The sequence below is a fragment of the Thalassophryne amazonica genome, chromosome 7 (genome assembly GCF_902500255.1).
Source record: "Thalassophryne amazonica chromosome 7, fThaAma1.1, whole genome shotgun sequence".
NCBI classification, from domain to species: Eukaryota; Metazoa; Chordata; class Actinopteri; order Batrachoidiformes; family Batrachoididae; genus Thalassophryne; species Thalassophryne amazonica.
This window is the reverse complement of record NC_047109.1, coordinates 64373126-64391478: the sequence shown is the minus strand read 5'-3', so window position 1 is coordinate 64391478 and position 18353 is coordinate 64373126. Positions and strand designations below refer to the sequence as shown.

Below are 18353 nucleotides of genomic sequence, written 5' to 3'. Positions count from 1 at the left end.
CTGAGTATGTACTAATAGTATGTACTCATTGGAGCACCCAGGGGACTATTCAGACGGGCCAACTAGTAACACATCACTCCTGAAAACGATCTTTGGCTTTTCACGTGCGGTAAATCTGCCCTATAATTGGATTTTGGAAAACCATGTGACGGTGAACCAATTCCGATTTGACACTCACATTGCGCACGTCATCACACAGCTTCTATGAGGAGTACAAAGATGGCCGATGGCTGGCTCGAAAGTCCGTGGAGTTAACTTTTCAGCAAAAAAAGTAAGTTTCTATCTCATATCATTAAAAAGTTATTTATAATTTAGTAAAGCTTGGTCTTTGCCGTCGTATACGATGTTAAAAGTAGGAAGTCACTAGACATCCAGCTTCTCACTGATGCAAGGCAATCTAAGGATTTTATGTGGATGAGATTACCAGCAGTTATTGGCATGTACAATTGAGTATCATGAGCATAGCAATGAAAGGCAATCCCAAAACGCCGCATTATATGTCCAAGGGGTGCTACATAAAGGGAGAAAAGCAGGGGGCCTAAGACAGATCCCTGTGGAACCCCAAACTTCATGTCATTAAGGTTAGAGGTAGTGTTATTGTACAAAACACAGTGAGAACCACTGGTCAGGTATGGCGTCAACCACGCAAGGGCACTTCCAGTAATCTCAAAATGATTCTTCAGCCAATCAAGTAAAATATGATGATCCATGGTATCAAATGCAGCACTAAGATCTAATAGCACCAAAACTGTAGTGGTGTCTGAATCCATTGCTCGCAGAAGGTCATTCACTACTTCAGTGAGCGCTGTCTCTGTGGAGTGGTATTTTCTAAAAACAGACTGCAGTGGCTCAAAAAGATTATTCTCAGTAAGGTGGTCCACGAGCTGCCCTGAAACCAAGTTATCTTTCTTAAACTCAAACTGAAAGCAAATCTCTACAACTTGATATAAAGTAATTAAAAATATAAAATACATGTTCCTGATGAAGTGGTGTAGAGGAGGATTTTTGTAAAAAGAAGACCTGATAGTTCAGCTACAATTTGCCAGAAATTACATCTGAGATGCAAACCTAAATTTGATGTTTAAATGTTTTGGTGAAAGAAACTTTTGTATTTCTTCATAATTGACGTAAATAAAGTCCAAGACATATTCAGTGACTTGAAAATGTTCAATTTTCCATCCTGACTTATCTGAAGAAATTGGCAATAAAACTGATTATTATTTATAGGTATTGTCAGGTTTTACAGATTTGCTTTCAGTTTGAGTTTGAGGAAGATAATTTCAGAAATTTTTATTTTTTATATTTTTTGTTTTGCATTTCTTGTATTTCTTGTATTTTAAATGGCATAAACAAATTAAAATGTATGAAATTTCAAGTGTTCCAATACTTTTGGAGGGCACAGTATCCTAACCTTATGATGAGTGTAAAATGAGTGTGGTATTATTACTGTTTTGTTTTAGAATGTTTAATTTTCACTGTTGCTGCACTTTGTGTCAAATCATAGTCATATTGTATATTATATTGATATGACAATATTGAGATATGATAATTTGGCCATATTGTACAGCCCTGCTGTCCACTAGCTGCAAAGTTTGAATATTAATTTACATCTACATTAAGAAAAAAAATGCTTAAAGTGGCAGGGGGTTAAGAAGGCTGTAATTCGGGGGGTATGAAAGGTTTTAGCCATGCTAATGCTCCCCTGAAGCCTGAAGCCTGAAAGCCTGAAGAACCTAAATGACATGGTGAGATGCTGAAGAGCTTCACTTGTTCATGTCTGCGACTTACACATATTATCAAATATGTCCTGTTAGTGCTGTGAATTTTTGATCTTGGGTGAACTTGAGAAGTTTAAGTGAATGTCAGAAATATCAATCAATCAATCAATCAATCATTTTTTTTAATATAGCGCCAAATCACAACAAACAGTTGCCCCAAGGCGCTTTATATTGTAAGGCAAGGCCATACAATAATTATGTAAAACCCCAACGGTCAAAACGACCCCCTGTGAGCAAGCACTTGGCTACAGTGGGAAGGAAAAACTCCCTTTTAACAGGAAGAAACCTCCAGCAGAACCAGGCTCAGGGAGGGGCAGTCTTCTGCTGGGACTGGTTGGGGCTGAGGGAGAGAACCGGGAAAAAGACATGCTGTGGAGGGGAGCAGAGATCGATCACTAATGATTAAATGCAGAGTGGTGCATACAGAGCAAAAAGAGAAAGAAACAGTGCATCATGGGAACCCCCCAGCAGTCTACGTCTATAGCAGCATAACTAAGGGATGGTTCAGGGTCACCTGATCCAGCCCTAACTATAAGCTTTAGCAAAAAGGAAAGTTTTAAGCCTAATCTTAAAAGTAGAGAGGGTGTCTGTCTCCCTGATCTGAATTGGGAGCTGGTTCCACAGGAGAGGAGCCTGAAAGCTGAAGGCTCTGCCTCCCATTCTACTCTTACAAACCCTAGGAACTACAAGTAAGCCTGCAGTCTGAGAGCGAAGCGCTCTATTGGGGTGATATGGTACTACGAGGTCCCTAAGATAAGATGGGACCTGATTATTCAAAACCTTATAAGTAAGAAGAAGAATTTTAAATTCTATTCTAGAATTAACAGGAAGCCAATGAAGAGAGGCCAATATGGGTGAGATATGCTCTCTCCTTCTAGTCCCCGTCAGTACTCTAGCTGCAGCATTTTGAATTAACTGAAGGCTTTTTAGGGAACTTTTAGGACAACGTGATAATAATGAATTACAATAATCCAGCCTAGAGGAAATAAATGCATGAATTAGTTTTTCAGCATCACTCTGAGACAAGACCTTTCTGATTTAGAGATATTGCGTAAATGCAAAAAAGCAGTCCTACATATTTGTTTAATATGCGCTTTGATGACATATCCTGATCAAAAATGACTCCAAGATTTCTCACAGTATTACTAGAGGTCAGGGTAATGCCATCCAGAGTAAGGATCTGGTTAGACACCATGTTTCTAAGATTTGTGGGGCCAAGTACAATAACTTCAGTTTTATCTGAGTTTAAAAGCAGGAAATTAGAGGTCATCCATGTCTTTATGTCTGTAAGACAATCCTGCAGTTTAGCTAATTGGTGTGTGTCCTCTGGCTTCATGGATAGATAAAGCTGGGTATCATCTGCGTAACAATGAAAATTTAAGCAATACCGTCTAATAATACTGCCTAAGGGAAGCATGTATAAAGTAAATAAAATTGGTCCTAGCACAGAACCTTGTGGAACTCCATAATTAACTTTAGTCTGTGAAGAAGATTCCCCATTTACATGAACAAATTGTAATCTATTAGACAAATATGATTCAAACCACCGCAGCGCAGTGCCTTTAATACCTATGGCATGCTCTAATCTCTGTAATAAAATTTTATGGTCAACAGTATCAAAAGCAGCACTGAGGTCTAACAGAACAAGCACAGAGATGAGTCCACTGTCCGAGGCCATAAGAAGATCATTTGTAACCTTCACTAATGCTGTTTCTGTACTATGATGAATTCTAAAACCTGACTGAAACTCTTCAAATAGACCATTCCTCTGCAGATGATCAGTTAGCTGTTTTACAACTACCCTTTTAAGAATTTTGAGAGAAAAGGAAGGTTGGAGATTGGCCTATAATTAGCTAAGATAGCTGGGTCAAGTGATGGCTTTTTAAGTAATGGTTTAATTACTGCCACCTTAAAAGCCTGTGGTACATAGCCAACTAACAAAGATAGATTGATCATATTTAAGATCGAAGCATTAAATAATGGTAGGGCTTCCTTGAGCAGCCTGGTAGGAATGGGGTCTAATAAACATGTTGATGGTTTGGATGAAGTAACTAATGAAAATAACTCAGACAGAACAATCGGAGAGAAAGAGTCTAACCAAATACCGGCATCACTGAAAGCAGCCAAAGATAACGATACGTCTTTGGGATGGTTATGAGTAATTTCTTCTCTAATAGTTAAAATTTTGTTAGCAAAGAAAGTCATGAAGTCATTACTAGTTAAAGTTAATGGAATACTCAGCTCAATAGAGCTCTGACTCACATCACATGCAAGACAAGAGAAACAGATGCAGTAGGCAGTTTAGGACTGTGGTTCTCAAAGTTTATTTTCAAGAATGTACTTATCAAGTATTTTATTAAATAAAAAGCTTTATGAAAATCTTTAAAGTCCAGTCATGCTAAAGGCCACATAGAGTGTAAAACATAAATTTGTGTGAAAAACAACTCAATGGTTAAAACAAAATGTAAAGCTGCTGCAACTGTGGGGCCTCTGAAGAGTGGAAAACAGGTCATAGGCTTCATCAAGAAACTAAACCAAAGAAGGGAGTCGCTCTCACTGAAGGAATGGAGGCAAGCAAGTGAAAACCATTAAACGTGCTTTGCAGTTGGTCTAGGGCAAAAAACACACACAAAAAAGATGAAGCAGAAAGAAATCTCAACCACAACAGTGGAGTTTGCCTTTAAAAGAAACAGACGGAGCAGAATGTATGGTCTAATTTTGTCCTACGTGTGGTTTTACGTATATCTGGTCAGTCTCATGAACTGTAAATCTTAATGAAAGCGAACTGCTCACAGGCTTTAGAGGATTTCAGGAAGATCTGTTTCAATAAAAATGGTGAAATGTCTCAGGTCATTCCATTATTCTTTTCCACTTTTAGAAAATCCCTTCTGTTTCTTGATTGGACAGTCAGTTTCTGTCTCACGAGTAACCTAGTCGCAGGAGTTTGAGCATCCATGGCGTTTGGCAGTAATGATTATGTTTAATGAAAGTGGCAGCTAATGCTCTTTCTCCGTGTGCTAAAGTGAAGCCATGGATGTTGCAAGCACTTCATAAGTGTTCCAGCGGCATCGTGACTAGCGAGGGAACAGATAAATGTGAACAAATGTGAGAGTGCGTGGCTGTGTCCTTGCGTGCTGTCGTACAATCTGACTACTGAACCTCACGGAATCTTGTGTGAGCCTGATGAGTGCTGCTATCGTGTCTGAGTGTAATTTTGTAGTCTTTAATAAATCACCTCTCCTGTTGCTCCCCTTCTTCCTCCTCCTCTTGTCAGGATGCCAAGCATTGGGAGACGTCGGTGTCGAGAGTCGCTGAGATCACGTCAGCCTTGATCCGGGAGAGGAGCCCTGCCCTGGTGGGACAGCTTCTTCAAACATGACGAAAAGCAGCATCACGAGGAAATCCTCATGCTGTGACTCACTACTGGGGGTGAAGTTTCTGAAGGAATGGTTCCTTCTCAGAGTGATACCAAAACTGCTAATCTGTCTGATTGATCTACCTGTCCAAACCTATGGCAGTTTGGCTGGATAGTGCAAATGAGTGGAAAATACATTTTGCTGGTGAAGTGGGGAGAATGGTTGAGAATGCTACATCTGTTCTCCAGTTACTTATATGTTTGGATATTAAGTGTTTTTACTTTATCTTATCCCAGCATTGTAGAGTGAACAGAAAATAATGAGTATGAACTTGTAGTTCAGATTGTCTGCTTTAAAAGGGAAGTTTGAAATTTTTCGAAGTTTTTAGAAGTGGGGTTCATCTTATCACTCGGGAGAAAATTAATTTAATTTTGTGTATTGATTTAGAATGCAAAGAGTTAGGGGTTAACCGGTTACATAATGTGATGGCATGGGGCATGCTAAAATCACAGTAGTCCACTTCTGGTTATACTGAACAGAAGTGCCTAGTATCGTGGGGAGGATCTCTACAGAGGTAAACATGTACATTTGCCTCCGTAAATGTAGTGAAGAAGTGTTTTAAAGAACTGATTATACAGTTAGCTGCTTACCTTAGCCTCATAGCCATCCGGAGGCACGACTGTCCCCTGAGGCATTACGAATCAGTTGTCAATGAGGGACTCGTTCTGTATAACTTGATTACCCTTAGACTTGGGTAATTCTTTTCATGTTTGAGGTGAATATTTGGAGCACCATTGCATTAAGTTTGCACCAGGCAGCCCAGAGCCAAGCTTGAGGTGGTTAACATGGCTAGGAGTCCAGCCAAGTTCCTGGAAATTTTTAACATGCTAAAACTGGCACATGTTGCACCAACCAACCCAAAGTGCTGATCTATGCTGAGGCAGTGCTCAGGAAAACTCAGTGCCAAACTCAGTCAAGTGTGAGAGCTATTTAACTACTTTTTTCCCCAAGAAAAAAATATTGTATTACAAAGAGAGGGCGCATGGATAAAAAGTTTTGTCGTGGCAGTAACCATCACTGAGGGCCCCTTTACACATAGTGTGAATATGCACAACTCCAAGGCGACTCACGGCAGTAGAGCTCGTATGAGCGCACCACGAAACATTGCGCCGACGGGCAGGCGTGCACGATGCCAGTGTGGCGGTTTGTGCATGCAAGAACACAATGCCAGCAGCTGCACAATGTGTAACCACATTGTGCAGCTGCTGTGAAAAAATAAAAAATAAATAAATACATGCTGCGATGGTTCCGTGCACACGGGAACACAGCAGCTTTTCACAGCAGCTGTGCGATGTGGTTGAAAATAAAAAAATAAATAAAAATGACATACCACCCACTGGAATCGAACCTGCACCTTCCAAAAGCTCTGATTTCCAGTCAGAAACTTTACCACTGAGCTACCGTTGCTGTCCTGTGAAAGCTGCGGGAAACTATCCGATATCAGAAAGGACATGGACCTGATTAAAAAAATAATAAAACCACACACCATATAAAAACACCGCATTTATCAAGCGGGCAATACAAATATGATCCGTCTGTTCCTCTGTAGATGACCCATGGTCACAGACGTACAGTCATGAAATGACATAAATAAGAAGCACTGTGCTCTGATCATGTCCACATCTGCTGGCGCATGTCCAGCCGGCCCACGCATGTATCCTGCAAGTGCGCTGCAGGACTTCACCGTGTCATGTGAAACAGAGCTTACGTGGGTGACATGACAGTCAGATCGCCCGCCGCGTGTTATGATCTGACAGTCCATTTCAACCTGGGGGCAGCCTGTCAGTGGGCTGCAGCATGTGCACTCTTGCTTGCTGCAGCCCGTCGCCAAGCGATATATGTTTTTATTTATGTCCACGTGATGACAGCAAGCAGACACACGCACATCACAGTGGGCCGTTGTTAGTCCATGTCCATCCAAACACAGTAAGTGTTGTCCAGCTGGGATGTCCAGATCAACAAATCTCCACAGCCGCTTCTGTCAGCGGCCACACCACCTGTCAGTTTAGCGCACACACCAAAGTCACAGTTGTGGGGCATTTAGACAAATTTCACTGCCAGCATGACATTGATTGTCTGCTGACTGTTGTCCTGTTAATAGTGCGAATGGCCACACATTTTCTAAGTGCTATGTGAGCGGTGTTAGATGTTCGTGTGTGTCACCTGGAATTTGCCCGACACCTGCCGGGAGAGGGTTCGATGGGTTCACACAGCGCACACTCTGTCTTTCAGCCGCTGGTATGCGCAAATAGATGTAGCAACAGGTGTACGAGGCAACTACGATTCTACACGTTTTGCACACGATTCCTGCTTCATGCGCACTTTATGCGCAAATCGACCAAATTCGCACTGTGTGTGAAGGGGCCCTGACATATGTTTTTGTCATACATTTTCTCAAGCCAGTAATTAAATTAAGTAATTAAAAAAAAAAAACTCTTTGATTAGCTCAACTCTGGAGTTGCACGATGAAAGGTATCCGGTGTAATATTTGTTCCCAGTCAGCATAAAATAGGACCTCACATTGAGCAGCCAAAAATAAGTAAATGAAGTTCAACCAATGCAGGCTGTACATCCACTTTTTGACAGGAAGCCGTGTTCCTGGTATATAATTGTTGATTAAATTAATCATGAAAAAGTTCAACATTGATGAAAAATACATTTATTGTACTACTGTCACATGTATGATGTCACTGACGCCTATTTGCGGGGACAATCACAGAAAAAGTTGCCACTCCATAACAGCAATAATTGTGTACCGCGGCACATAAATGGTGAAAATGACTTCCAAATGCGCCAAGAAATGAAGTATCTCATTGCTCCTTTCTTTGTTTACAGCCACCGTGCTTGATTTTCTATTGCCAAAACACCGTGTATGCAGTGTAAAAGTACTAATGGAACAGTGTACTTTAGCAATGGAAAAAAAAACAAACAGGATATTCTTGTTGTGTTGATACGTTTATCTGTGGATATTTATGGTTTTGAATGTGGTCATTGTTTGCTAATGCTACGACAGGCATGTTAGCATTATTTTGTTCCCTGTTGCAGCGGAGAGAGTGGAGAGGCCCAGAAAAAAAAAGCCCCACGCAGTGGCCTTGCGGTTACACAACCACTCTAATAATGTGACTGAACACAGCAGGAGGGCTCAGAAGTACAAAGTTCTGTTTGAGGGCCACAATAAAAGAACACCAAAAGAATGCAGATGTAATACTTCCTTTGTCTTACAGTTGTTGTTCTTTTGCATTACACGAAAACCTTTAACAAAACAACATGTAAATTCTTGTTATAACCGCTGGTTCATGTTTGAAACAGTTGATGACTGACACAGTAACACAAAGCCAGCTTTTATATTTTCACTTAAAACTACCTATTTTAATTTTTAAAGTAGACAAATCTCGTCTTTGTATTCCAAATACAAGGGACTGGATTTATATATTAAAGTTAAGTCTATCAAACTGCTACTTGTAAGATTTAAAAGGTGACATAGTACAGTTATTCTGTGGTTGAGAGTGCAGAAGACCGGGCTGCTCCAAATGCAAATATGAAAGTTAGCGAGTGTCTCCATTGACGGCCGAGCCTTCCCCGTGGGGCAAGGAACATCTGGAGACTCCTCGTTCGGTGTTGTCAGAGCTCGAGCCACTTTGACTGCGTTGGTCCACTGAAACAGTTGTTGTTGTTGTTGTGAACGTAGGTCTGACTTTATCTCTTTAAAGTCTGTGATTATTACAGTTAAGTCTCCAACTGTGACCTCTAGATGCTGAGCGCTGCTCCAGTCCATGTTTTTCGGCCTGAGCCTCGTCTTTTTATGGCCCAAATATGTGCCAACACTAAAGATCTGTAAACCACGTTTCCATATTATTTTTTCCTATTCTTACGTATTCTTATTGCTCGTTTATTTTCTGTTGCTTATCATTTGTTGTGGTTTTACGTCATTGTAGCTGTATTTGTTGGTATGTATGTACTTGGTGTTGAATTTTAATTTGTTCATATGTATGTTTGGATCTTCAGCATTTTGTTGTGGTTTGAAGCTTTGAAATCTCTTGCTTGAAAGTGCTATACAAATATAAAAAAATTACGATTAAAAAAAATTATAATAAATCAATCAGTTCTTTTAGGGTGAATTTCCAAGCAGCACTGACGTATTCTGAGAAAACGCTCAGTGGGTAATGCTGGCCTCTATCCAGTGATTTTACAAAACATTTTAATATTGCAGTTGTAATGTTAGATGTGTGATCATGTTACTAAACCTCCAGCAAAAATAAAGGTTGTCTGGAAACTGCTGCATTTCTGGATGTAGTGTTTATACTGTACATTGTTATATTGACATGTTAGCCTGTGCATATGCAATCACATTAATTGTGATTGCATATGAATGAAGTGAATGAGTGAATGAAGATGAAATTAATTTGTGGTGAAGATCCATAATGTCATCAACTAATGTCATCATCTACGTCATTGGGAGGGTGAGAGCTCACTGCTGAGTGTTACATACATGGACATCGTGAATGATTTATTTTCACCTATCGGCACATCCACAGTGCACGGATTATCGTTGCTGTTCTAACTCATTAATGTTTCCTGTTGATCTGCAACACATGCAGGTAAAATACATGTTACATACTTGTCATACCAAATTTAACTTTCTTTAATATCTGTCACTGTTAAACCCCAGATGTTGAAGTTTGTGCTTTTAATGACTTTCAGGCTCTTTTCGGCTTTAACAGTCATTAACAGCCTCATGGAGCTCCCACGGGTATAAAGTAGTTTAAAAATTGACCTAACAGTTTAAAAATGTTTGATTCATGATGTTTTTCAACCACATTTTAATGGTCAATGGACACATTTAAAGATTAAATGGTCTTGGATCCAATAAGATAATTATTAAAGAAATCATATTGTGAAAAGTAACTTTTTCGTTCTTGCAGTTTTTCCACAGGCTTCACTCTTCTTTCTTTCTTTCATGTATCGTCATCATATGTCCAGCATTGTGTCGTGTCCTCACCCTGATTCCTTATCACCTACGGCAGTCTATAGTAACGTAGGTCCGTCTCTCTGTCTGACTGATTGTGGCATATATGCCGATATAAACAGAAGGGATAACGGCATATTGCTGAGATGGCCAACGTCCGGGTTTGTAACATCACATGAAAACACTCTATAGCAGTGGTAGCCCGACAACCGGCGCGGCTATGAACTGGGCTGGTTACTGGCCTCCATTTTGGAGTGTGATTTCCCACTCCTAAACGACCAATAGGAGAGCAGCGCTTGCGCCACATCAAAGTGAGGCTGACGCACAGGCTGACGTCAACGTCTCGACCGCAAACCAATCACAGGCTAGGAGTATCTGGACCAATTCAGGGCCGGTTGTCGGGCTATAGCATAGTTTTCAGACTGTGAACCCCCCCCCCGGGTGCACCATAGTTCTTCGGGTGAGTGCAAAAAAACCAACTGTAAAGTTTACAGTTTATTTTTTAATGTAAACACTGTTAACCAACAAAGAAGAAGGGGGGGAAAAAATCGGAAAAGAAAACATTGTTAGCAAACATGCCAGGAGCAAAACTGATACATTTTTAGTGCATAAATCTACCAGTGAGAAGACAGAGTTTGGGGCAACCAAAAAAGTAGAGGACGATCTTCGTTTGCACCTCTCCACAGTGCATCCCCACATCAACCGCTTGTGCGCGTCAAAGACCCAGACTCATTACTCACACTAAACGAGATGAGACTAGATGAGAGACTAAATATGTCTAAAAGTTGATTTAATATATTAATTATGTTAAAATGTGTTAGTTCAAAAAAATGTTTACAAAATATGACAAAAGGTAAAAATAGAAGAATAGAAAGTTCTTTAAAAACAAAACGTTTAAAATGTTTGAAAAGGGTGTACAATGTGTAAATGCATAGACAGTTCATTAAAAATGTACAAATATATGTGTAAATAATAATAATAAAACCACACACACACGAAGATGTTGAAATTGGGTGTATGTGTGTCGTGGGCAGTGTTGCCACAGTTACTTTGAAAAAGTAATCCAATTACTGATTACTGATTACTCCTTGAAAAAGTAACTTAGTTACTTTACTGATTACTCAATTGTAAAAGTAACTAAGTTAGATTACTAGTTACTTTTTTAGTTACTTTTCCCAGCTGTCGACAACAACCCTCTGCCACCTCAACATGACAATGATACCTGTTTTGCCAAAATTCACTTTATAGTCACCCTTTCTTGACTTCAATGAAAATAAATACTTGTTTTATAAAAAGTAAAATAAAGACCTCTTTCTTGACCTCATATTTAACTGTTGACAGCACTGTAACAGTAAAACTTGCAATTTCGAACCTACATTTTTTATAAATGTAACTATTAAATTCTAACATTTTTCTAACATTTAAATTCTCTCTAAACATTTTACTTGTCGAAATTATTATTATTTTAAGCAATATTAGTAGTTGTAGTAAAAAACGGCTTCAAAACTGGACCTTTAATCTAGGGGTGTTGTGAGGGGGGCACATCCTTGCCCCACGCCCCCATTCCAGCTGGATTCGCCCCTGCTTTGGCGTTTGAGCACAAAGAATGGATAACATTTATTTATGCAGAAAACATGACCAGATTTACAGGTAAGAAAGTTTTATTGCATTTTCACATCATGTGGTCCTCAGAAAGAGAGTTTAGGTGCATTTGAGTGGAAAATAGTGTTAGTTGTTGACGCGTCGCGGAGGATCAGCTGTTTTAACGACCAGATACAGAGCGGCTCAGCTCAGAATTCTAAATAAAGGAGGAAAAAAAGTATAAAAATGTCTTTGTAAAGCTCAGTGCAGGTGTGCTGATCACCGCGCTTTAAGAGGTGAGGACGAGTCGAGCAGCTGCAAAAAAACGGGGATGAAAAGCTCACAGCTCGCTTAAAGTGGGACGTTCAGTCAAACCCCGACCTCCTGCCCACGGACCAAGTTTAATGCTGCTGTCGACCCACAATGAAAAATAATAGTAACGCACAGTGACATGGAGAAGTAACTTTAATCTGATTACTGATTTGGAAAGATTAACGCGTTAGATTACTCGTTACTAAAAAAAGTGGTCAGATTAGAGTAACGCGTTACTAAGTAACACGTTACCGGCATCACTGGTCGTGGGGGGACTCACTCTCCCACACTTTGAAAACCCCCGCTCTATAGTGATACGGAAGTCTGAAAATTCCCTGAAAACTTTTAGCTGTATTCCAGCCCCACATATTTTGCATTTTTCTCATTGCACATTGTTTCTCCTCTGCAGTTTAAAGGTAGCAGACTTTCCATCTAATTTTCATTTTAATGCTTAAATAAACATATTGGATTTCCTAAAATAAAGATCATTCCAGTGTATTAATTTCTTTCTGACACTTGTCAAAAGGTTTATTTTCTTTTGGGGGAAACATGGAAGAATTAAGACTGGTCACTTGAAAGAATGTTACAAATTATGGCCATTTAGATGTGTTTTAACTGTTGCAGAATTTTGTTATTTGACTTACTGTTTAACATTTAGAATGCACAAAAAATGCGTATATGTGTATATGTTTGGTTTGTACTTCATATTCATCTACTGCAGGTGAAGTCAACCATTCTTGGGATTACGTATTTGTCCAAGGCGAGGACAGAGTAGGGGGAACCTCCATGTACATCAGAGAGTCTTTAAAAGTGCCGGAACATTCCTAAGATGAGCACAAAGGCCTCTTCACTTTGTGTACACGTCTCACACTTCCAGTGCATCTCCAGTTTCTTGCATTTCATGTCATCTGCAGCGCACTGGAATTACAACTGATGATAGAGAGCTGCCTCAGGGAAGAAAATGTGCACTTTTTTCCACATTCACAGTCTTATAATGAACTCCTAGCAGCAGACTATTTTTAAACTGTAGGTATTTGATGAACACTACAAGCCACAAATAGTGTATAGTGCAAAAAAAAAAAAATCAGGTAATCTGTCCATTTGTGGTTACATCTGGTGCAACATATAAATTGTCTTTGGTTATTACTGAAGAAAATGAAAAATAGCACACAGACTGTTCCATTTATCCTTTAGCAGTAGTCTTGTGAAAACTGAAGAAACATTTGAGTACAAATAATGTGTACAGGTGTACAAGTATTGTCAGGTCTGGCAGCATGGTGGCTGAGTGTAGCTACGTCCAAGACACAACAGAATCGGTCAGCACTGGCTGGCAACCACCCAGGCAGACACGTGGTCCATCTCCAGAAAGTAAATATTTTGATTTAACGGGTGGATGTGTCCTGGGCCTTGTCAGGTACCAAAGACATCCAGTCATTGCCTTCAATCATTGGTAATGTCAGATCTGGAAGCATGCTTCAGGGTCATGCATCACCACGTTCACTACTCTCGGGAATTATCTTGGGTCCTGGATAGCACCCATCTAAATGGTAAAAATGGTAAATGGACTGCATTTATATAGCGCTTTTCCATCTGCATCACACAATCAAAACATAACAAACAAACAATACAGTAATGCCTCACATTCACCCCGATGTCTGGGTGCTGCCATATAAAGCACTCACTACACATGGGAGCAAATAGTACCTTGTATCTAGGCAGGCAACCAGTCCATGGCCACCACTAAAAATCAGTAAACACCTGTCTTCCACACTCACATAAAATGTGGTCACCTCATGACCTTTTTGGAGTTGCTGGGGTCCTCAAAACTGAGGCACACAACACATGGCCAAAATGTCTTAGCTGACAAACCCTCATGACGGAAGTCATACCGTTCATCTGAGTCTCCTTGAGTAGCTGTTGGTTGACACAAAGTTATTCCAACAGTGACCAAGTATTCCCTAAAGATACCTAATACCAAAGACATCCAGTTGTTGCCTTAGTTTGCTGGTTAGCATCCAAGTCTCACTATCATTTAGTTAAATTTTAGGCACCAGGACCCAAAATACTTGGAACCTTGATCTGTAAAGGTATCTACATTGTCCAGTCTCATGGCAGTTCGTGGTGGCATTACGAAAACTACGTTAATCTATGGGTTTATGACGGGGGCATGAAAATGGGGCGCTTTTTGTGACAGGGGCACAAAATGTGAGGTGACGAGGAGAAGGGGAGGATTATAAATAGCAAAATAAAAAACTCTGTCACGAAAATGAGGCACTTTTCATGATGGGGGCACAACAAAAAGCAAAACTGGGTTGACTACACACAATTTCTCCAATCACAGCCACAGAATCCTATAACATCTTCTGGTTCGTCTGGGTGTCTTGATGGTTTTCCTCACTCTTCTCCTTGCACAGTCACTCAGTTTTTGAGAACTGTCTGCTCCACAGAGAATGACCTTGTAAGTGCAGTACCTTGCCCACCACAAAACAATGTAATCATGTCATATCACTGCAGTGACTGCAGTCCAGAAGATCAATGGCTTTCTTCATCAAATGTGTGTTAATAACTGTGTCCAGTGTACATTTTGTGTATTTTTATTTCACTATATAACAGCATTTTGTTATTCAATTACTTTCGACATTTTATTAACAGGGGCAGATCCAGGATTCTATAAAAAAAAAAAAAAAGTGGGGTGGGCATGGATTTGTGAAGAAGTCAGATGCAACTGAGGGGGATGCCCACTGAAATTTTAGGTGCCCTTCCCTGCATTTTGGTGCATATTTTACCACAAAACACACCACAGAGAACAGAAACTTTATAACCAATGCTTTATTCATTTGAACTTGTATTGTACCATTTAAAATGTGATGTTATGACATTATGATAAGTAAAACAGAACATTTGAAATGTCTGTGGCTAAAAACGTGAACACCTTTTCTACACATTCTGGTATAATTGTGCCTAGCTGAGTCACTTATTGCTAAATAGAAGGTTCAAAAGCAGCATTCAGCAGGGATTTCTATATTTTTGGTCCATGAAGGGGGGTGCCCCCCCCTAGTGTGCCTTGATTGGAGAGTGGCGTCAACTCAGAACAGTGCACCATTTTGGGTTCAACTGAGCTGAACTACTGAATGAACCTTTAATGTTTTCAAGATTTTTTTAAAATCATGTAACCACATACAGCAACACATCCAGGTACAGATTATATCAAAATAAATCTAAAAATAGATAAGCTATCAAATTTACATAAATTTACAATTTGTGATGATTTATTTAATTAATTTAAAGCCTGATTTATACAGCTGCTGCTCTTTAACTGTGTCATGCAATGACGTGCCTGACAGTTTTAAAGTTCTCTGTCTCTGGATTATGCTTTATGATGGACTGATTTGACCCTCAACAAGCTTTTCTTTCTACAATCATCACATCCAAATCAAAGGTAAGATACTTTCCTCTTTTACCGACTTTGTGCTGTCAGCATGCGCTATATAATATGATGGCAGACGAAGGATTAAAAGGAGAAAAGTGTCAAGTCACAGCCTTTTGTGTCTGATATAACAGGTGCACGTCAGGCTTCAGGTCCGAGTCTGAACACTGTTTGAAAAAAATAAACGGACTTTTAATCACAGAAATGACTCCGGTCCCACTTTCCTCAAATTGGCGAGTGTCAGAGCTGAACTTTAATTTGTACCTCTGCACGTCCATGGTTTTTAATGGAAATACATTGTGATTGGACGGGACATTTAACCAATGTGAGCGATATGTATGTAACGGATTAAATCAGGAGGCACCGAACATCTACAGGAGTCCTGAATCAGGACGTGCGCCTCATTAATGACCAGGTCAAAATTTTTACTGCCAGATGTAATTGATCCATTATCAAAATGTAATCTGTGTACACACTGTAAAAACTATTAAGATATGATGAAAGACAAAGGATTAAAAGCAGCAAAGTGTCAAATCACAGCCTTTTGCGCTGTGATTTAACAGGTGCACATCAGGTTGCAAGTCTGAGCACGGTGTGAAAAAAAAATATGGTCGGGCTTTTAATCATCAAAAAAAAAAAAAACCCTCCAGTCCCACATGCGAGGGGTTTAATGGAAATAGAATAGAATAGAATTTATTATTATCATTGTACATGACACCAGAAAAAAAATACTGTGCATGACAATGAAATTAAAAACAATCTCTTAAAAGCACATTTAAAATAAATTAATAAAATCAATAAACACCTTAAAAAATTCTATATAAAATACATTGCGATTGGATGGGAAATTTTATCCAATGTGAGTGAAAATCTGTTGTACAAAATTCATTATATACGGTGTTTATAACATGGAAAACGATACAAAAACTGTGGGACTTTTTTTCGTCTGGTGACTGTGAATATCTGGTTTATACGACGATGGTTTAGGTGAGTTTTACTGTACATGGGACTGAACAATAAGTTTACCTCGCAAAGCCTTGACTCTGAAGTAGCTTCCATCCCACACAGCTGACTTTATTTTATGAAATTTTTCTTCTGTTCGGATCTGTACATCTTGAAGTCCTTCCTGTGTCTATTTGTGCATCCAAATACACAGCAACCCATCATTTTCAGCGAATAAATAAAAAAAATAGCTGGATTTACAGCAGGTGAAAATTATTTTCTGTTACTTTGTTAGAGGTGATTTAGGCAGAGAGAAAGAGACATAGACTCGAGAAAAGCGAGTTTTAATTTCTCATCAAACAATGTCAGTGGTTCTGTGCAATCAGCTCATGAGAAAGAGGGGAAATAAATAACTTGATCGATGCAGCGGTTAGACGTCAGGCTGTTGAGCTCTGCTCAGCAAGTTGTATTATTTGGAGTGCAGCGACTCCTGGTGGCCATCAGAGGTACGTCTAATGTATCGATATTTCTCCACCACTAGGGGGACACATTGTACTTGAACGCTGGTTAATAAATTGCTTGCAATGAAGCTTGTTATAGATCTAAATCTAAAACTGCTGAAGTGACTGCACGTTTTCGAGGTGATTCTTTTAATAACATTTATTACTACAGCGTTAAATACAGGGGTATCTATCTATCTATCTATCTATCTATCTATCTATCTATCTATCTATCTATCTATCTATCTATCTATCTATCTATCTATCTATCTATCTATCTATCTATCTATCTATCTATCTATCTATCTATCTATCTATCTATCTATCTATCCACAGGTGTATCTCAAAAAATTATTTTTTGGTCAGTTATTTCAGAAAGTATTACAGAAAATTATGTGGGCTCTAATTATCAAAATAAAAATAACAAAAATTCTCAAATCATAATTTTTATGTCATAGTCCTAATAGAACATACATATATATATTTGCTTTCTGTATTGTGCAAAACTTTAAGAACTTTAATCAAATAAATTCATTATTAAATTACAAACCTCATGATCAAATTAACCTTTCCTTTTGGTGCACTGACCAGACAAAGACATTTATTGATGATCAGCCACCATTGAACCATTATAAAGACCTGAATAGTGCAATCCATTTTTCTTAAAAAAAAAAGTAGAAAACCACCTAAAGGAGGTTATAGATTTGTAAAAGGTGGAAGTGTGCACACACAGTTTACTTGTTTATATTCCTGTGTAAATAATATTAGTAAGTTTCATTAGTTTTAGGCGTTGTCGGCATAGTAAGGGGTTTGTATTTACGAGTTACTTGCAACGTTGTATTAGTATGTTCCCTCTCTCTCTCTCATAGACATACATACACACACACACACACACACACACACACACACACACACACACACACACACACACATACTTGACAAACAGTATCAAACAGTATGACAGTATTCGGTACTTCAGCATTTCCCATAATCCCCCTGGCGGCCCCCTGAACTTCCCAGAATGCACTGCGGCGACAGCAGAGTTCCGCTGTCTCACAGTGCATGTAAACAATGGCAACGTGAGGATGTGGATGGTGCTGATTTAGGGAGTTCACGGGCGATTATAATGATGATACATTCAAGTTGAGAGGGTTATCTGGAGGAGGTGTAACACCTGTGATCGAGTTCTGCTGTGCCCCGATGTTGTCATGAGATGTGTTTACACTGTGAGAGCTGAGCGCCTGACACCAGAACTCTGCTGAAACCGACCTCTCACGTGAGTCATGGCCCGCGAGATGGTGCAAGATTCACAACTGCGAAACACCGAATTAACATGCAGCCATGATTAAAGCTGTTGCACCTCAATAAGCATCTGCAGCATCTGTGATATGAGGTTGCATTTTTTTCCCCCTGCCACGCCCATAATGTGCC

General features: G+C 39.4%; 1 protein-coding gene across 2 annotated transcripts in view; it reads left to right on the top strand.

Annotated features, from left to right (window-relative positions):
- The window catches only part of crppa (CDP-L-ribitol pyrophosphorylase A), a 125154-nt gene extending 119828 nt beyond the window's left edge, over positions 1 to 5326 (top strand). Inside the window, exon 10 of one of the 2 annotated variants that reach the window (XM_034174330.1) lies at positions 5053 to 5326. In XM_034174330.1, the coding sequence (XP_034030221.1) occupies positions 5053 to 5157 (105 nt within the window). In that variant the 3' untranslated portion in view covers positions 5158 to 5326. The remainder of the gene's footprint in view (positions 1 to 5052) is intronic. The other variant, XM_034174332.1, reaches the window with a different exon arrangement.
- The last annotated feature ends 13027 nt before the right edge of the window (positions 5327 to 18353 follow it).